Source organism: Corythoichthys intestinalis, chromosome 14, assembly GCF_030265065.1.
Source record: "Corythoichthys intestinalis isolate RoL2023-P3 chromosome 14, ASM3026506v1, whole genome shotgun sequence".
NCBI lineage: Eukaryota > Metazoa > Chordata > Actinopteri > Syngnathiformes > Syngnathidae > Corythoichthys > Corythoichthys intestinalis.
The window spans coordinates 6805755-6827915 of record NC_080408.1 but is presented as its reverse complement, the minus strand read 5'-3'; the positions used below and the strand labels follow the sequence as shown (position 1 = coordinate 6827915).

Sequence of the window (22161 nt, the reverse complement as noted above, 5' to 3'; positions counted from 1 at the left end):
AGATAAGAAAACAGATGCTTTAGCATCCTTTGAATGACTAAAACGCAAGCAGGGAGGAAATTCCCACCAGGAATACACTCTCCGATTTGCGCACATACTGTAGATGTGCTAACGCAGACATTTGTATGACTAATCCTATGCACATGAAGCAGAGGTGAGCTCTGGTGTGTCATTGGAGACCATGTGACCAAACAAAAAGCATGACAGAAATGCTTATGTGTGTATTGTACACTTGTGTCTGTGTGGAAGAAGTAGCCTGCACACTGTATGAAGACAACTCTAATCCTATTAGCTCATCACGTCAAACAGATTTGAAGAAAATAGCAAGCTGTACTGTGTCAAAGCACAGACAAACAGTTTGCTGTGATAGTCAGTCATTCCAGGACAGTTCAGATTTAATCTTTGAGCGTCTTGCAAGTATTTGAAAAACATTGTTTGGATAATATTCTTGTTTTATAAAGATAATGTCATTATACAATTGCTGAAATAAGCAATCTTATGGTCTAGGCAAGCTTGTCTTTTAGCATCTAGGCATATGTTTTAGTGATACTCTACCTCACTGTCAGTCCTGAGGTCCTGCTCATATGAATATTGTAAAACGAGAGGCAAACGGAATAGCCAAAGCTAGCGAAGCTTACTGCTATTCTTTGTGAAACACTTTTGCTGCAAATTGGGATGGTTGGAAGGCAACATGCCAAAACCTGATTTGTAATTAGTAAGTTTATTTCAGATTTTAAATAAAAATAGGTTTGTCTTGCACCCGTAAACCCAACAAGAATCACGTATTTTGGATCGAATGTGAAATTTATATCGAATAACAGGATGCATATCTGAGACATTGGCACCTAGCGAATTAGTTGGAGCCTCCTCAAAATTGGTGAGACTGTTCATGAGACATATGAGATCTTAAGTTTTCAAAATGGTGAGTTTTCATCCATGGGCCTGACCTGGGCGGGGTGGCAAAGTTTTTTGGCGACACGCTTAATTCAGTAAACGACTAATAAATCCCTGATACAAGGTTAAATCTTTTTCATATCCGGCATGTATGTGAGGTACCCCAGCCTGAACACGACTGCATTGAAATAAGGCCTGGCGCCCCTTGCTGGGAACAGGAAACGCCATTTTTTTACTAGACAGGCACTCCTCCAAGGGGAAAAAAAATTGACCTCAAACCTGCATCAGGGGAGACTTAAGACATGTGTTCAGTTGCCTGATGAGTTTTCATTGAAGCAGAAGAGTCAAAACAGGAAAGTGAAAATGACCATCGCCATTTTGTCTCGCCACAAATTTGGAAAAGTCATAACTTGGCACACATCTGCGCCAAACTTCCAGTGCTTAATAGGAGTCGTACCCTAAAGGGTCCTGTAGGGGTTATTTGCATCAACTCTGCAGCGCCAACCTTTTGAGCTACAAAGTATCGCGATACATCACCTTTTCGATATATTATCATACTCTTAGTGGATTTAGCCAAACTATCACATCAAACTGTTCATCTTTTGGCAGAAAACTAGCAGGAATTGATTATGATTTGATCTGATTTGCCTGACTTTTTTTTTACAGTACGATAGCTAATATTCCTTTGGTATTTACTCTCTATATAACCCTCTTGCCTTCCAGATGAAGTGCCGGATGAGCTTGCGGAGCCTTTCTACAGGGACCAGTACAACCAGGAGCACCTGAAGCCACCAGTGGCCAGCCTACTCCAGTCCGCAGAGCTCTACTGCCGGGCGGGAAGTCTGATCCTTCGAAGTGATGCCGTCAAACCTTTACTAGGCCACAATGCCGTCATCCAGGCGCTGGCCCAGAAAGGTCTTTATGTCACGGATCAGGATAGACTTGTCACAGAGAGAGATCTGACTCGCACTCCGATACTCATGGTAAGTGATTATGTCTTGATACAATCAAGAAATATGTATGTATATTTGTTTTACGATTTGATTTCTCTTTGTTATATTGAAAGAAAACCAGATGCTAACGATACGATACGATTTGCAATATTAGGCTCACGATAACAATTATGTCACGATAGGGTGATACAACAATACATGGGTCAGGAAATCGTTCCTCTTTCAATGTTTTAAAGTGATGTATTTACACGTGTTACATGATAATCTCACGTTTTTACATGATAATTGATCATTTTTTACTTGATAGTGATCACATTTTTACATCTCACATTTTTACGTAATGATCTAATTTTGACATTTGAAAACTTGATAATTATCACGTTTTTACATACTTATGTTTTTAGGTGATAGTTTTCACGTTTTTATGAGATATGTTTTTCAGATTTTTTCATAAACATCATTTTTACACAATTGTCATGTTTTTACATGAGTTTTCACATTTTTTACATAAGTCAAATTATAAAATGTTTAATGATCATATTTTTACATAATTATCACATTTTTACATGATGGTGCGTTTTACATGAACAATATTCTATTTATGAATGTCATGTTATCATGTTTTTACATTATAGTTTCATATTTTTACATAATTATCACTTTTTTACATAATTATTACGTTTTTACAGTACATAACTGTCACATTTTTACTTGATAATTATTACGTTTTACATGAAAATTATCATGTTTTTACATGAAAATTGTCATGTTTTTACATTATAGTTTTCACATTTTTACATAATTATCAGGTTTTTACTTGATAACTATCCCGTTTTACATGATAATTTTCACATTTTACATAATTATCACGTTCTTACCTGATATTTATCACATTATCATTTTTTACATGATAATATTCACGTTTTCACATAATAATCTTTCCCTTTTGACATGATAGTTATGTTTTTACATGATAATTATCACATTGTTACCAGATAGTGATCATGTTTTTAGATTATAATTTTTAGGTTTTCACATGACAATTTTTACATTTTTACATGACAGTAATGGTTTTACATGATAGTTATCACGTTTTTAAATGATAATTATCAGGTTACCTGTAATCACATTTTCACATAATTTTCACGTTTTCACATGACAAGCTTCACGTTTTCGCATGATTTTTACATTATAGTTCTGTTTTTACATGATAATTAACACCTTCTAACCTGATAGTTATCCCGTTTTTTACATAATTATCACGTTATGACATAATTTTCACATTTTCACATGAAAATTGTTACATTTTTACATGATAGTTTTCACATTCTTACATGATAGTTATCATGTTTTCACATGATAATTATCGCGTTGTTACCTGATAGTTATCACGTTTTTACATGATAAGTTTTTTTTTTTTTTCCCACGTTCTTACCTGACAGTAATTTTTTACATGGTGATTTTGACGTTACTACATAATTTTCACATGATAATTTTTACGTTTTTACATGCTAGTTATCACGTTCTTACATGATAGTTATCACATTTTTACATGATAATTATCAGGTTGTTACCTGATAGTTACCACGTTTTCACATGATAAGTATAACGTTCTTACCTGATAGTGATCACGTTTTTACATGAAAATTATCACATTTTTACATGATAATTATCACGTTATTACCTGATAGTTTTCACATATTTATGTGAGTCTTCACATTTTTACATGATTGTTATCACTTTTTTACATGATAATATCATGAAACATGGTACTGAATTTTGTTTTTGGTTTGGCAGCCATATTATTCCGTAGCAAAACATGGTTAAGATCAGTTAAAGAGTTCCCAAGAAGTATTTTACTGTATGGCATGATGAAAGCACATGTGGCATCAAGATGGTTGGCGACCGTCACTTCAAAAGGTGTCTGCATTGCGGTGTGCCTTCCCCTCCCTTCCCAGACTCCTCCCTCTATCATCCTTCTCAAGCTCTCATTCCTCTGTCTCTTGCTTCATCACCTGCCTACACTTGCTCCCTGCTTCTGGCTATTGTTTTAATATTCCCTCTCTGTATGTGTAGCTTATAAATTACAACCAGAATGAATCTTTCCACAAATATGACTCACAGTTGCACTTAACATATGGTTAAAGACATTCTAAACCATGAGTTAAGGACATTGATATTCAGTCTTTCCACAGTATACCGTATGTAGTATGGTGGGAACCTCTGGGTACCTCATGATACGATTAGGGCTGCAGCTATCAATTGTTTAAGTAATCGGTTAATATATCAAGTAGTTAGTTCAAAAAAATCGAGTCATCGGATTAGAAACATTTTATGCGTTGCAGAATAAATTGAAGGAGATGTAAAACAAAGGCTTGCTAAGAATGCACTTTAAATGCATTATATGCAAAAACAAAACAAATTTTCCAAGTGTTTCTTCAAACTACGCAGAATTCATTTCACAAGAGAAATAAATGTATTTAAAAATAAATTAAAACGCCGGCACTTGGCCTCAAACAATGTCAAAAAACTTGATAAACGAGGCTCTAAGTACAACAAACAAATAATTGGCTAACTTGCATAGCAAAAGTCCGCTAGCTTAAATGCTATAAAATGCTAACGTTTTTTTCTCGATTGCTCTTAACAAAAAGAAAACTGCTAAATATACCAATATACCAATAAAATAAAGTACTGATGCGTAAAAAAAAACATATTAGCTCAAAAAAAACTTACCTGATGTTGTTCTTAACAGGGAGCAGCTGTATTCAGCCATGTTAAATGACTTATATCATATTCACTGTTGCCACGAGAGGGCAGCGTATTCACCCAAATCAATATAACTCAATCCAATCACTTTCAAAACAAAGCATTACAACGCCACTCTAATTAAATTAATCCTTGAAGCAGCAAAATTGGATTCAAGGCTTTTTTTCGAATCGAATTACTGGAGTTAATCGATTAATCGTTGTGGCACTAGATACGATTTGCGATACCAGGCTCATGGTAACGAAGATATCATGATATGGCGCTACAGAAATGATCAGGAAATCATTCTATGATATTCTACAAAAGAACTAATAAAGAGAAAAAAGCTAAGCTGGCACAAGTCAATGGTGTTTGCTAGCATGGCGATAAAAATACAATATTAACAGATCTAACTGTTCAAATGAAGCCATGTCGTGGTCAAAGAGTCAACAGTACTGTGTGTCAAGGTGATTGATTTGGTGGATGGGAAATCCCTTTCCTTCCCACCGTTGACTCATGCTAGCTTAGTCACTCCAGAGCCCTGCAACCAACAAATAACTAACAAACTGCACGGAATTTTATACTCCACCAACGAATTAAACCCCCACTAACTCGAAAATTAAGCCTAATGTCAAAAATTCTGAACTTCCCCTTTCGATTACTGATCTGATCTTATTTCAAGACATGATGCTAATGTATAACAGACGCATTTCTTGTGAAAGCTTCTTGGGATCTTAACATTTCTTGGTCAATTCCGTTTCCCATAAATTCCTAGTTGCTGAAGTGAGAAGTGACAGTGACAGTGAGAACGAAAGTGGTATTTGGTTTGTGGCAAAATGGATTTTAGGATGTCGCATTTTTTGGGGGGGAGGTGTATGTGGCAAAAGGGCTTTTGGTATACAGTATGGTATTTTTATTTGGTGTTGGCAACATGGATTTTTTTTTTTTGGTATGTGGCAAAATTGATTTTGGTAAATGTCTTTTTATATGGTATGTGGCATTTTTTTGGTATGTGGCAAAATTGATTTTGGTGTAGCATTTTTCGGGGGGCATGTGGCAAAATGGATTTTGGTATGTGGCATTTTTTTGGGTATGTGCCAAATGGATTTTGGTACGTGGAGTTATTTGATGGTATGCGACAAAATGGGCAAAATGGCTTTTGGTATTTGGCATTTTTTTGGTATGTAGCAAAATGGATTTTGGTATGTGGCTTTTTTTGTACATAGTAAAATGGCTTTGGGTATATGGCATTTTCATTTGGTATGTGGCATTTTTTAGGTATATGGCATAATGGATTTTTGTATGTGGCATTTTTTTTTGGTATGTGGCAAAATGGGTTTTGGTATGTGGGCTTCTTTTCTTTTGGTACGTTGCAAATTGGCTTTAGGTATATGGCCTTTCTTTATGGTATGTGACATTTATTTTTTTATTTATTTTGTACGTGGCAAAATGGCTGTAGGTATATGTATTTTTTGGTATTTGGCAAAATGACTTTTGGCATACGGCCTTTTTGATACGTGGCATTTTTTTGGTATATGACAAAAGATTTTGGTATGTGGCATTTTTTTTTTGTTTTTTTGTTTTTTTTTTTGCTATGTGGCAAAATGGCTTTAGGTATATGGAATTGTTTGGGTATGTGGCAAAACAACTTTTGGTATATGGCCTTTTTATTTTATATGTGACATTTTTTTGGGTATATGACAAAATGGATTTTGGTATGTGGCAAAATGGATTTTGGCATGTGGCACTTTTTTTTTGGTACGTGGCAAAAGGACTTTAGAAATATGAAATTTTCTTGGTATTTGGCAAAATGACTTTTGGTACAGTATATGGCCTTTTTTGTATATACATTTTTTTGGGTATATGGCATTTTTGCAGGCCGTACACGTCCATGCCATTGATGGCTATTCACGTCCAAATTTTCCATTCATTTTGAATGGCAGAAAAAGAGATGTCAATGACATGGTCGTGCATGGCTTGCAGAAAATGCCATGTACAAAAAAATGCCATATACAAAAAAAAAATAAAAATAAACGCTATATACCAAAACTCCACAACAGTATCTCCGACCTGCCTGGTGTGTTCCTTGGTTTTCATAATGCTCTCTGCACTTTAAACAGAACCCTGAGACTATCACAGAGCAGGTGCATTTATACGGAGACTTGATTACACACAGGCGGATTCTATTTATCATCATCGGTCATTTAGGAAAACATTGGATCATTCAGAGATCCTCACTGAACTTCTGGAGTGAGTTTACTGCACTGAAAGTAAAGGGGCCGAATAATATTGCACGCCCCACTTTTCAGTTTTTTATTTGTTAAAAAAGTTTAAATTATCCAATAAATGTTTTTCCACTTCACGATTGTGTCCCACTTGTTGTTCATTCTTGACAAAAAAATTAAATTTCATATCTTTATGTTTGAAGCCTGAAATGTGGCAAAAGGTTGCAAGATTCAAGGGGGCCGAATACTTTTGCAAGGCACTGTACAAAAAAGGCCATATACCAAAAGCCATTTTGCCACATACCAGAAAAATGCCACATACCAAAATCAATTTTGCCACATGGCCAAAAACATGCTACATGCCAAAAGCCATATTGCCATATACCAAATACCACTTTTCGTTTTCAGCCTTTATGGATATTGAGGTGCTGTGTATATCTACAACTTTCTGTGCCAAAGCTCTTGCTTTTCATTTCAGTTGAATTATAGGCCATGAAAATGGTGACCTCATGCTTTTCCATTGACTATAAGAGGAATAACTCATGTTGAGGAGGAGTGTGGCAGTAAGTCAGTCAGTCAGTCTTAGGACGAAATGATGCTAAAAAGGGGGTGGGGTGGTTATGCTGACTAGTAGAAACCATTAAACGGAAGAGCGAGCCAAGGAGGAAAAGGAAAAAGCATGGAAAAGCACGAGGGTGGAAGCAAAGGAGGAGGACATGACGTGCAATACTGCAGCAGAGTGGAGGGCGGACTCTCTCAGTGAGTCAACGCGTGAATTGGTTGCCACCCCTCCCCTGTTTATTAAACACACACTGCAAAGTCTGTCAGACCATCAATGTAAGCATGACCTCCCCCTTTTAATTATCTGTTGAGTATTAAAAGAGAGAACAGAACCATTGAGTAGTAATTTGTCTGGAAAAGGGCACGAATCCTTCATAATAACACTTTGTTTGGCATTAGGAATATTGCTTTATACATGAAATCCCTGGTGTCAGAGGACGCTGGCTTCATGCACTTTTTAGCAGACACCTGCAAACTGTCGCATGGACTTAAAACACCAAGTGCTGTCAGGATGTGTGCATGTGTGCACAGAAGCCAGAAGGCCACCCTACGCATGGTGACAGACATACCTTATAAGGGTGTGAAAATGGCATAGCGGTCAAACTAGAAAGACCATCAGTTATCATCCTCATTATTATTGCACAAGGTATGTTTGTCCTTGCTGAAAGGCATTCATAATACAAACACAAATAGCTTCCTTATCCCCAAACCAAAAAGTGCCAACTTCAAACGGGGACACAGTTAGAAAACGGGAGCACAACAAGTGATTTTACAGCAGGATTTTGCACGTACTTGTCAGACTCGGTTACAAAACATTAAAATTATGACTCAAAACTATCAATGAGCTAACGTAGACACTATTCTGTTGGAAGATTTTAGTAGCGACTTGTTAGTTCCTTGTATTTTTAAACAGTAAAACCTTTTTAAAATGATATATTGATTCTTGGCGGGAGCCAGGGGCATTACCGGGGGGAGCAGGGGTGGGCAGTGCCCACCCGCAGACACGCTCTGTCCACCCAAAGAAAACTGGATGTAGTACGAATGGCAGTCTGGGCACCGCGTATGGTATCCCATTCATACAGTACTGATGTGTTCTAAGTTTTAACCTTTGCGTTTTTACTAAAGATGTCCCAGTTGATTGGGACCCCGATCGATCGGGACATCTTTAGAATCGGAATCGGCAAAAAAATATCGGACATGCCTTTTTTTAATATATATATTTTTTTCAATTAAATCGTTTTCTAATTGTATTTAACGTTAAAGACAAAATGTCTTACATTCATCCATTAGTTTTGGCTTAAAGTAGGGCTATCACATTTATCGCGTAAACGGCGGTAATCAATTTTTAAAAAATTAATCACGTTAAAATATTTAATGCAATTAACGCATGCGCTGCACGACCCACTCACGCATTGTCGCGTTCAATCTATAATGGCGCCGTTTTACCTATACATAGAGCTAACAGGCAGCGTAAAATGAGTCGAGACAATTTTGGCGTTCTTTGGAGCCTCTTATTAATTGGCTAAAACCTTAAAATCCCTCTCTCAACAATTAGAAATATCATGGGAAGCAATGTGGGAAGAACGGTAGTTATTGATCTTTTCGTTAACACCCTATGTTGCTTCCCAACGCAGAGAAGATATATCAATTGGTGCCACTACGCACAGTCGTGGTTGCACTTCCCATCATGCATTTGGGCAGAACAGTTAAATGGCTACAGTATCATTTACTGAAAGCTCAACAAATACACTAGATGGCAATATTTAGTCACAATATACAAAGTCTCAAGTCTTTCAATCCGTGGATCCCTCTCACAGAAAGAATGTTAATAATGAAAATGCCATCTTGAGGATTTATTGTCATAATAAACAAATACAGTACTTATGTACTGTATGTTGAATGTATGTATTTGTCCAAGTTTTATTCATTTTTTTTCTTAATGCATTGCCAAAATGTATATGATCGGGAAAAATTATCGGGAATGATTGGAATTGAATCGGAGCAAAAAAAAGCAATCGGATCGGGAAAAATCGGGATCGGCAGATACTCAAACTAAAACGATCGGGATCGGATCGGGAGCAAAAAAAATGATCGGAACAACCCTAGTTGTTACCTCTTTTACCTCAAAAAAAAAAAAAAAAAAAAAGAAATGAAATGTTGGTTTTGCTCCTAGGGGGCGCTACACACATTTACGCATATTTTGTTTTTGTTTTTTTCTTCAAAGTTTTCACCAGTGTTCACCTGGCTATTAGGGGTGTGCCATCTTAGGCACCCCACGATTCGATTCGATTACTATTCAGGGTGCTACGATTCGATTTTTGAAGGATGATCACGGTATTGACGATGATTGCAGTAATCGCGATTATCACGATTATTGATGCATCGTACAGTACTGATTATAAAGTAGTCAAACAAATTTATGTCCATTATTTATTGAAAATATCCTTATGATTCAACAGGAAAGATGGAAACATGCCCATACAACAAAAAGCTTCCCTTAAGCTGCTTTTTTATTTTATTATTTTTTTTACAAGAAAGTACAAAAACATTAACCATTTTAAAGTGAGTACTTATTTCTCTAAACAATACAATAAAATTCACACTGGTGGAATGAATTCCACATTTTCTGGAAACAAACAAAGTGTCTTTAGAAATAAGACTTCTTTTAACCAATATACTTTGTTTTCACAGTGTTACCTCCCTTGTGTAACTCTTGGAGTGACAAGTGGAAATCACAACTGTTCTTGACACCGCCACACACATACACTCATTACAGCGCACGCACTTTCTTCTCTCCCTCAACAACAGATTTCTGTACTATTTCGCATGTTTGTAGTGCTACCGCTGCACTTAGTCATGGTTTTACACGTTCTGCATATGAAATACACGTTAGCGAATTAGCTTAGCGCTCGGCGCTAACTATTAACATCTCAAAAACTACAACAATAAGGGCTAAACAGTACAAGAGGGTTCGTGTACTCACCTCTTATAGGCATTACTGCACGTCATGTCCTCCTACATCATCAGGACATTTTTCAATTAAAATGCCTTAAAACTACTGCTGGACATCTGAAAGACAAGGAGCAACAACTATCTCTCTTCTGTCTCATACACAAATTTATTTTTTCCAGTCTTTTAAAAAAGAGGAAATCTCTCTCCTAGGCACTGGGAGCATCCATCATAACGTTGTGCGTGTGTCCGTTAAAGGTGTGCGGTACGAGCGGCTCTCATAAAGTTATGAGTGAAAATCATCGTTTTTGAACCTTTATGAATCGTAATCGAATCGTCACGTGTTGAATTGTGTTGCATGTAATAATCGATTTTTTTGGAACTGCTCTACTGGCTATTGAGTTTGGTGAGTTTTGAAGCATTCTGAGGGGGTCAAAGTAGAGCTCAAAGCGTCGGCGGGACAAAGAATGACTGCCAGGGGGCGCTACATTGTGTATTTGGAATTTGTCTTTACATTGTATCAAAGACTGCACCTGTCTTGAACTGCCTGCCGATTTTGGTGCATTTTGAAGCATTCTAAGGGGGTCAAATTGAGCTAAAAGGGGCTGCGGAACAAAGAATAACGAAAATAATAATAATAAAACCACAACAGGTTACCTAAAAAAAAACATTGTCACCTGCATGTCCATACTGTTATGGATGTGGTCTAAGTCAAATGAAATCAAATCAACTTTTCTTTGTTTAGACCAAATCACAACAACAGTTATCTCGCGGAGAAAACAAAACATGTTTTACAGTGCAGTTGCCCTACGCTGGATTTCGACCTACTTGAGCATTGTGGCTTTTTTTTTTTTGCCCGCCCAGGTAAGACTAATGCCCACCCACACCTGGCATCCTGGTAACACCACTGGCGGGAGCATATCGATAACCTTTTGAGCTACATAGTGTCGCGGCCTTTCGATATATTGTCACAGTCTTAGTCACATGTGTCACTGTCAAAACAAGCCATGTCCTTTGTGCACTAGCAGTACAGTATATTAAAAAATCTTTAGGCCTCTCTGCCTAGAGCACCCTCACATACTTCGATAAGCTTCTTGCCCTCATTAATGATTAAGGAGTTTTATGCAAACTCAAGCTTCCAGAAGCTTCAGTCACTAAAAAAAGCAGTAGCTTTGAATGGAAATCTTTGCTGGATCGTCAGTCTAAAGCCGCTCTGGCCCAAGCTCCGTCAGTCAGCCAGCCAGTTGCATTAACTCTGCATGCTGTGCCGAATATTGGGCAATGTTTGTACAAGGCTGAAATGTCTGAAACATGTTTACAAAATGTGGCAACTTAAAGGAATTTGGTTTTGTGTACAGTGTACGATCAAAAGTGTTTGTACACAACTCTGACTGAACGTTTTACATTCACGGGATATAAGAGTCTTCACAAAATTGACAGGTTTTTGGGAGCTAAACCTACCAATTCTGTCCAAAAATGATGTCCCTGGTGCCAAATTCAATCGTAAAGATGTGGATGAATTAGAGCTGGGCGGTATACCGAAAATTTACATTTACCGAAATTCTTCACGATGACTGACGTAATTTTGGCCATGTGGGTAAATTCGGTAATTTAAAGTGCCTGTGACACGAAAAAGCATGTTTATTTCATAATACACACGGTATTTTATGCTCCTGAATGATATGGACCGCTTGGATGTGTGTGGAAGCTATCGCTATATTTATTTAGTTTTTTGAATCCCGCGCCAGGAAAATGAGTGACTTCCGGCTTCGGTCTTGCATTGAGGAGGAGGGCGCTGTGACGTGTACGGTAGAAGACGTCCTCTTCACGCTACAGTGTACTGTTGTGTATGAGGACGAAGGATTCAGCTGATTTTGCCGATTAATACGTTTATTTTTCGCATCACGCCAGCCAAACGGCTGCAGAAAAATCATTCTGTATGAGGGAGAGGCGTATGCGCCTTTTTGGAGTTTCAAAAGGTTCCCATTCACCGTGGATATTTACTGTGGGACCATTGGACTTACGAGGAAGTGAGTAAACATCTTGTTTTGTATTATGTCAAATACGAATACAGCGATTACAAAGTAAACACTACAAACTTCCTTTAAATGAAGGACTACTTACGTTTGATCGTTGATAGGCATGTAAAAAGCTCTCCTAATACATTAGCAGCAGCACGTTAGCTGCACAACAACTCCAGCCACCCTCCTCCGGGGAACGAACTGTAAATTGCTCTCCGCCGGGCGGTTTGCCGATCCGCTAAGACATTCGACAACCGGGTCGTCATGTCAAATAATCCAGGATAGCTATGTGTGATTTTCCGCTTTGAAGACTTTGAAACATCACTTGGTTCGGGTTAGCATGTCGGCTAGCTGTCACGCCTTCTGGTTTGTTTACGTTCTCCGAAGCCGGGGAAGGGAAATGACATATGTCCGATTTAGGTGTCATAAAATATCGTTCGGGAGGTGCGACAGTAAAGGTGAAGTCGACAGTTTTGACCATTATGGAGTAATTTTGCCATGTCGTCCTGAATAAATGCATTTTTATTATTTCATATTCCATTCAGCACAAGACTGTTATTTGTCATGACCATGCCATTTATTTAGCAATTGGGGAAAATACTTGGATAAAAAGAGTATCCTGTAAAAATATTGAAGTAAAGAGACAGAAACAATGACATTTTGCCGCTCTCTTCGTCGCGTTTTCCTCGTTGTGAATAGTTCCCCCTCAACGGGCTGACTGGTCCTTCTCAAGCCATTTATATAGCTATTGGGGAAAAATACTTGGGTAAAAAGAATATCCTGTAAAAATATTGGAGTAGAGAGACTGAAACAATTACATTTTGCGTCTTTCTTCGTCGCGTTTTCCTCGTTCTGAATAATTTCCCCTCAATGGGCTGAATAGTAAAATCGATGAGCCAAGTTTACCGCTGACGTCACCCACCTGTTGGGGACGCTAAAGCCCTATAATGGTAGGCGTGGCTAACCGGCAGATTAAAAGACTAATTTCTCGTCATCTGTGCTTTGCTAAATTGTTGTATATAGTGGAATCCTCTCAAAATATGATTCTAATTCACATAATAATGCCATTTAAGACTTTTTTTCTCGTGTCATATGCTCTTTATTAAAACAAGAAAAATAGTGTTTTCATCCCATTTTGACTGTGTTGTTCGGCTATGTTCATTCCCTTTTAAGAAAGCAGTCAGTGTGCTTACTTACAAACTCACGTGGTTATCAGGAACTCAAGCAAGCAGAAGCCCGGTAGGCTAACGCTAGCAGCTATCGCTACAAGCAAACGTGATGAGTCAGGCTTAAGGGAGCTTCACCAAACTTTCACCCAACATTAAGTAGACTCTTGGCGTCCTACAAACGGGCTTTCACCAGCTTTCCTCCATGGTTCTCACAGTTTCAGGAGAGGGTGCTTTCTTCTGGTAGCCAGGCCACAGGCTAACGCTAGCGGCTTAGGCCATAAAATGAACGTGATGGAGTCGGATAGCGGCTCTAACCTTGTCAAAACGGCTGAAATTAATGAGTGGATTGGGCACGGACTGCATCTAGCAATTTGTATGTCACATTATTTTGTATCTGGGTGTGATTTCTTTGATACATTTTATGAGGGTAAAGCATTAAGCATAAATTACAATGCAACAGTGAAACCTATAATATGACCGTTTGGCCACAGCTATTTTTCTCTGTGCTTGCTTCATTCTGTGTTATTACTGCCATTGTAAAATCTTAAATGTTTCATTGGCAAAATAGCAATATAGCTTTAATGTGTGTGTCTGTGTGTGTGTGTGTGTGTGGGGGGGGGGGGGGGGTTGCATGTGTGTATGCATGCATTAAAAAATGCTCTGGGGGAAAAAAACCTGAAACTTTGAAGTAAACACTTGTGTTGAGTAATTGTGTCACAGCAGCCATTAACAATAAGTAGTTTGTCTTAAGTGTTGTGTTCGAACTGTAAGTCATTTGTGTTACAATGACATGTTTGCACAGTCGTCGTATTGATTTTTATAATGTTGTACATTGTTCAAGTCATACAAGCTGTTATAAATGTTCATACATGAATTCTTATGGTTTACAAGAAATTTTTATATACTTAATGTTTAGACTACATGTAGAGTTGTTTAAATGTGTTAAATTGAAATCTGGTAAATAGATCAAAGAGAAACAATTAATTTGTATTTCACGCATTGATTCAGATTTTCAAATTATATAACAGTCAGCTTGGGCGAATTTATCGCTATTTATCGTTATCGAGGTAAATCTGCTCAATTTACCGTGATACGTACTTTAGGCCATATCGCCCAGCCCTAGGATGAGCATACAAATGTTCAGTTAAAGAGATGGCTTGAGTGTCGAGGGCTGTGACAATGACATTCTCCTGTTTCAACAAGCTATCCTTTACCACCATATGCCCTGTCTTTTTTTATATATTATATCTTCTGGTTGTCTTACGTCTCTGACCGTTCTTGGGGGCAATTTACATTGGTATTTTGTGTAGCGATCGCAAATGCTACACGGTGACAGCCAACGAACACTTCAAATTTTTTCATTAATAATAAAACTTTATTCTGTAATTTATTTACACTTCCCCCTTACTAAAGTTTTTTTTTTTTTTTTTTTTTTTTTACAACAGAAAAAGTAACAGTGGCAATCAGTTCTTTTCAGCTCATTCATTGTCAGACAGAAGCAGCATGGCAAAATGCCACGCTAAAACATAAGTAAAAATATAAAAATGGCTTGCCTCTTCGTCCCCTCTAGGACCATGCCCCCCAACAAAATGTTTACTGCGTATAAAATTTGAATGGCTTCACCTTGCTGGCGTTAAACTGGTCTTTTGGACGTCTGCACAAGTAGATCCATTCTTCACAGTTTTTGATTTCGGGAAACATATGAAGAAAACCTTCTTCATATGTCGTAATGTCTAGCGTCATTTCTACAAGTTCCTTGGCAGCTGTGTTTAATCGGCATGTTCTTTTTTGAAAGATTACCGGAGAAAACAAGCAGAAATTACACGGTGTGCATGCGAGGGCGTGTTGAAAATGTCTCACTTCCGCGTTACGTAGCGATGTCACGGTCTAAAAATAGCATTCGTGCGGTACTCTATTGCAGTAACCCGGTGGTATTCGTTGAGTGACAGTGGCAATCTACGTCATCACCCCGAGGGTCCATAAAACATGTACTAAATATTATAGATTTTGAAATCAATGGCAATATTTTCTGTGTTTCTAATAACTAGGGCTGTCAAACGATTAAAATTTTTATTCGAGTTAATCACAGCTTAAAAATTATTTAATCATATTTAATCGCAATTCAAACCATCTCCAAAATATGCCATATTTTTCTGTAAATTATTGTTGGAATGGAAAGATAAGACACAAGACGGACATAAACATTCAACATACTGTACTTAAGTACTATATTTGTTTATTATAACAATAAATTCACAAGATGGCATTAACATTATTAACATTTTTTCTGTTAAAGGGATCCACGGATAGAAAGACCTGTAGGTCTTGAAAGATAAATTTGAGTACAAGTTAATAGTTTTAATAAAATTTGTAAAACTTTCAATCATAAAAATGAACTAATAGCTCGCCATTGTTGATGTCGCCGAGCGGGATGTCACATGGGCTTCCTGCCGTTCTTTCACAGTGTCTTTAACTACATAAGGTAGTGATTGAAGTCACCACAAGGTGTCAATGGTGAGTTTTAAATTAATTAGAGATCCAGCCAAGGCAAAGTCTGAGTAAGTTTTATGTGTATTTTGCATAGCTATTTTGATTGGGAATACCAGTTGTCTTTGCATTGAGCGCTTTTCTTTTTGTGAACATTATTTTTTTGAGAGATAGGAATATTATTTTTGTTGTGCTTTCACTAAATGATACTGTAGCGACTTAACTGTTCCGCCCAAATGCATGATGGGAAGTTGGGCAACCGTGACCGTCAGTGGTGGCTGCCAATGGTATACAGTTTGTTCTGTGTTGTATTCAATTAAGCGTGTTAAGACAAAGATGGTCTCCTGTGAGAGATGGAATATTATTTTTGTTGTGCTTTCACTAAATGATACTGTAGCGACTTAACTGTTCCAACCAAATGCATAATGGGAAGTTGGGCAACCATGACCGTCAGTGGTGGCTGCCAATGGTATCCAGTTTGTTCTGTGTTGTGTTCAATTTAGCGTGTTAAGAAAAAGATCGTCTCCTGTCATTCTTCCCCACGTCCCAATAAACGCCTGTGTCCACTCGCATTTCTCTGCCTTTTCGCTCTCAATGTGCTAAAACGGCTTCATTATAAACTGTTTGAGGCAACGCATGAACAGGTCATTCCGTGCATGCCTTAATTGCGTAAAATATTTTAACGTGATTAATTTAAAAAAGTTCATTACCGCCCGTTACCGCAAGAAATTTGACATCACTACTAATAACTAGGGCTGTCAAAATTATCGCGTTAACGGGCGGTAATTAATTTTTTAAATTAATCACGTTAAAATATTTTACGCAATTAACGCACAGGTCCCGCTCAGACAGATTTAAATGTCAGTAGAGTGAAATGCCCACTTGTTAATTGTGTTTTATGGAGTTTTGCCGCCCTATGCTGGTGCTTGGGTGCGACTGATTTTATAGGCTTCAGCACCCATGAGCATTGTGTAAGTAATTATTGACATCAAGAATGGCGGGCTACTAATTTATTTTTTGATTGAAAATTTTCCAAATTTTATTAAAACGAAAACATTAAAAGGGGTTTTAATATAAAATTTCTATAACTTGTACTAACATTTATCTTTTAAGAACCACAAGTCTTTCTATCCATGGATCGCTTTAACAGAATGTTAATAATGTTAATGCCATCTTGTTGATTTATTGTTATAATAAACAAATACAGTCCTTATGTACCGTATTTTGAATGTATATATCCATCTTGTGTCTTATCTTTCCATTCCAACAATTTATTTTACAGAATATATATATAATTTACAGAAAAATATGGCACATTTTATAGATTGTTTGAATTGCGATTAATTAATTTTTAAGCTGTAATTAACGCGATTAAAAATTTCAATCATTTGACAGCCCTACTAATAACATATTTTAGTAAAAGAGAACAATTGGGGCTTATAAGACGCGACAAGTCTTTAAGTCCAAGGTTCCCTTTAACATTAGATTAAAAGAAAAACTTCATTGTTGTTACTTTCTTGATTCTCTGATTCTTTTTCCAGCTGAGAAAAATTAGCCTCCCTGCTTTTTCTCCCAGATCAAATGTACTTGATTTTCTTTTTAATAAATATTTAACAAGTACTGCTGACACTAGGCCTTTTTGAGTCAGTTTTTGGTGTCACATATCATACTTATTATTCTTCTGAAGTAGTTTGCTTCCACTAGCGTATTTCTTTCTAAGCACGTCGTCTGCTTGAATTGGCAGGATGAGCGTGCAGAGACGACATCAACCACGAGCACAGAATTTTTTTTAAAAAATGCTCGCCAACCGAACCACTGTGGTGTGACGAGGTCGCAGGGCAGCTGACTTGATATGTTTGTTCAGTCAGGATGGATGCTTTGCTAAGTTTAATATTTTTAAGTCGACCTGCAGCGTGACAGGAAAGGGAAGTGAAGGTCAAATGGCACGCCTGTTCTTGCCTGGCCTGCCCTAGAGTTAGATTAGAAAGGCCAGCAGAATGTCAAGCTTTGTGTAGGTGTTAATGGCTGCTAGGAGCATTTGCCTTGAGTGAGTAGCTCATATATGTGAAGCGTAAAAGCAGACCTCGCCTTCAGAGAGTGGTTTTAAATGTCATGAGAGAAGCAGGTTTGAAGTGATGGGGATATTGCACAAAAGCTCCTCTTTAACATTAGAGTGGGACTGAAGTTTATAAGGAGCGCATGTAGTTGTATGCTTTGCTATATTGGGCTGAGTAAGCATTATGGATGTCCCTGTTCGATCACGTGATCGTCAATCTGGCCGATCTGAATATACTGTATTAGGGTTGTTCCGATCATGTTTTTTTTTTGCTCCCAATCCGATCGTTTTAGTTTGAGTATCTGCAGATTTCCCGATCCGATTGCTTTTTTTTTTACTTGTAATTCTTAAAGGATAAATGTGACTTTGTATATTGTGACTAAATATTGCCATTTAGTGTATTTGTTGAGCTTTCAGTAAATGTTACTGTAGCCATGCCAAAATGCATGATGGGAAGTGCAACCATGACTGTGCGTCGTGCTACCAATTGATATACAGTATCTTCTCTGCGTTGGGAAATAAAATAGGATGTTAAGAAAAAGATCAATTACTACCTTGCTTCCCCACATTGCTTCCCACGATATTTCTAATCGTAGGGAGAGGGATTGTAAGGCTTAAAACAAGGCTCCAAAGGCTGCCAAAATTCACTCTACCCATTTTACGCTGCCTTTTATTGCTCTATATAGGTAAAATGGCGCCATTACAGATTGAGCGCGACAATGCGTGAGTGGGTCGTGTAGCGCATTCATTTATTGCGTTAAATATTTTAACGTGATACATTTTTTTAAAAATTAATTACCGCCGTTATCGGGATAAATTTGATAACCCTAACTTAAGTCTAAACTAAAGACTCTGGATAAAAGTGTAACATATTATGTCTGTAACGTTAAATACAATTAGAAAACGATTTAATTAAAAAAAATATATATACGTATATTTAAAAAAAGCATGTCCAATATTTTTTTTCCGATTCCGATACTTTGAAAATGACGTGATCGGACCTGATCAGTGGGGCAAATAAGTATTTTGTCAACCACTAATTGTGCAAGTTCTCCCACTTGAAAATATTAGAGAGGCCTGTAATTGTCAACATGGGTAAACCTCAACCATGAGAGACAGAATGTGGGAAAAAATAACCAGAAAATAACATTGTTCGATTTTTAAAGACTTTATTTGCAAATCATGGTGGAAAAGTATTTGGTCAATACCAAAAGTTCATCTCAATACTTGAACGGAGGCCAAACGTTTTATGTAACTCTTCACAAGCTTTTCACACACTGTTGCTGGTATTTAGGCCCATTCCTCCATGCAGATCTCCTCTAGAGCAGTGATGTTTTGGGGCTGTCGTTGGGCAACACGGACTTCCAACTCCCTCCAAAGATTTTTTATTGGGTTGAGATCTGTAGACTGGCTAGGCCACTCCAGGACCTTGAAATGCTTCTCACGAAGCCACTTTTTTGTTGCCCTGGCTGTGTGTTTGAGATCATTGTCATGCGGAAAGACCCAGCCACGTCTCATCTTAAATGCCCTTGCCGATAGAAGGAGATTTTCACTCAAAATCTCTCGATACATGGCCCCATTCATTCTTTCCTTTACAAAGATCAGTCGTCCTTGTCCCTTTACATAAAAACAGCCCCAAAGCATGATGTTTCCACCCCCGTGCTTCACAGTGCGTATGGTGTTCTGCTGATGCAATTCAGCATTCTTTCTCCTCCGAACACGAGAACCTGTGTTTCTCCCAAAAAGTTTTGGTTTCATCTGACCATAGCACATTTTCCCAGTCCTCTTCTGGATCATCCAAATGCTCTCTAGCGAACCGCAGACGGGCCTGGACTTGTACTTTCTTCAGCAGCTGGACACGTCTGGCAGTGCAGGATTTGAGTCCCCGGCGGCACGTTGTGTTACTAATAGTAGCCTTTGTTACTGTGGTCCCAGCTCTCTGGAGGTCATTCACTAGGTCCCCCCGTGTGGTTCTGGGATTTTTGCTCACCGTTCTTGTTATCATTTTGACACCATGGGGTGAGATCTTGCATGGAGCCCCAGATCGAGGGAGATTATCAGTTGATTTCTTTACACCAAGCGTTTTACCTATTGCAGATTCAGTCTTCCCAGCCTGGTGCAGGTCTACAGTTTTGTCTCTGGTGTCCTTCGACAGCTCTTTGGTCTTGGCCATAGTGGAGTTTGGAGTGTGTTACACGAAATTTCCGGGTTCGTGGTGAGTCAGTAACAGGCACACTTGCAAAATAGACAATGTTTATTTATGACAATTGCAGAATTAATGATGTTTATTGAGTACAATCCCACACAAAGGCAAGCAAACAAATATCAAAACAAGCATAACAAGTGGTAACGATAACGCTAGATCTAGATTGTCACTTCTAATATCCCCGCGCTACCGTATAAGAACAAATATTCCTCTAAGAATAAAAAAGAACTCTTACCGTGACAAAAGGGCGGACAGCCAACACCCCGATCAGAGTCAGAAGAGGAATAAAACCAAGCGATTCGTACGTCAGCCTTTGGCGGACTCTGATCGGGGCGTTGGCTCTCTGCCCTTTTGTCACGGTAAGAGCTCTTTTTATTCTTAGAGGAATATTTCTGCTTAGACCAGGGGTGGGCAAACCGGTCCTCGAGGGCCGCAGTGGATCCTGGTCTTTGTTCCAACTGACCCAGCACAGATAGTATAACCAATGAGGTTTCAGCAGAAATGGGAAGCACCTGACTGCAATCAACTGATTGCACTTGTAAAACAGCAGATTGGTGAAAATGTGTCCTCTTACTGGGTTGCAACAAAAACCCGCACCCACTGCGGCCCTTTGTGGAATAGTTTGCCCACCCTTGGCTTAGATGGTAGCGCGGGGATTTAGAAGTGACAATCTGGATCTAGTGTTATTGTTATCGCATGTTATGCTCGATTTTATGTCTGTATTGCTTGCTTTTATGTGGGATTGTAATCAATAAACATCATTAATTCTGCAATTGTCATAAATAAACATTGTCTATTTTGCAAAAGTATGCCTGTTACTGACTCACCGCGAACCCGTAAATTTCTTGTAACAGAGTGTGACTGATAGGGGTTGTGGACAGGTGTCTTTTTCCCGATAATGAGTTAAAACAGGTGCCATTAATACAGGTAATGAGTGGAGCCTCGTTAGACATCGTTAGAAGAAGTTAGACCTCTTTGACAGCCTGAAATCTTGCTTGTTTGTAGGTGACCAAATACTTATTTTCCACTCTAATTTGGAAATAAATTCTTTAAAAATCAAACAATGTGATTTTCTGTTTTTTTTTTTTCCCCACATTCTGTCTCTCATGGTTGAGGTTTACCCATGTTGACAATTACAAGCCTCTCTAATCTTTTCAAGTAGGAGAACTTGCACAATTGGTGGTTGACTAAATACTTATTTGCCCCACTGTATATATGCAAGTGTACTGCCTTTGTGCACACCTTGTATGGAGAAAAATCACGAGCATGACATATTTCCACCGGCAATGGTGCAAGTTGTTGAATTCTTTCCATTACATCTAAATTACATTATCACTGTTTGTTAACTTTCTCCTCAGACATCCCATCTGGCACTTATCGACACGCTGATGATGGCGTACACGGTGGAGATGATGAGCGTGGAACGGGTAATGTCCTGCATCAACAGACATTGCTCCGCCGGGCCGTCGCATACTGACGCACATGTCCACGAGCTGCCTTATGACACCGAGGATGCCATCACCACGTGGCTCAACAAGGTGAGAAGTGCACGTGTCACGTGTCCTTAAATTCCTTGCAAATCTAAAATATATCTAAGAAATTCGAAGGAAGGTTAAACCAACAATACCAGGATATCAGTAATAGATTAGAAAGTAGAGTGTATCACAAAAGTGAGTTCACCGCTTGCGTTTCTGCAGATATTTAAGTATATCTTTTCATGGGACAACACAACATGGGACACTGTGACACAATGAAAAGTAGTCTATGTGCGGCTTACATAATACAGTTAATTTATTTTCCGCTCAAAATATAACAACAAAATATAGCCATTAATATCCAACCCTTGGCAACAAAAGTTAGTACACCCCTATGAAAAAACGCACATCCCTAAATGT

The 22161-nt window shown here is 38.2% G+C and overlaps 1 protein-coding gene across 5 annotated transcripts in view; it reads left to right on the top strand.

Annotated features, from left to right (window-relative positions):
• Positions 1-22161, top strand: part of camsap2b (calmodulin regulated spectrin-associated protein family, member 2b) — a 94073-nt gene that overhangs the window by 15398 nt on the left and 56514 nt on the right. For all 5 annotated transcript variants that reach the window (XM_057857023.1, XM_057857020.1, XM_057857021.1 and 2 more), the window contains exons 3-4: positions 1618-1877; positions 21625-21804. In XM_057857023.1, the coding sequence (XP_057713006.1) occupies positions 1618-1877; positions 21625-21804 (440 nt within the window). The remainder of the gene's footprint in view (positions 1-1617; positions 1878-21624; positions 21805-22161) is intronic.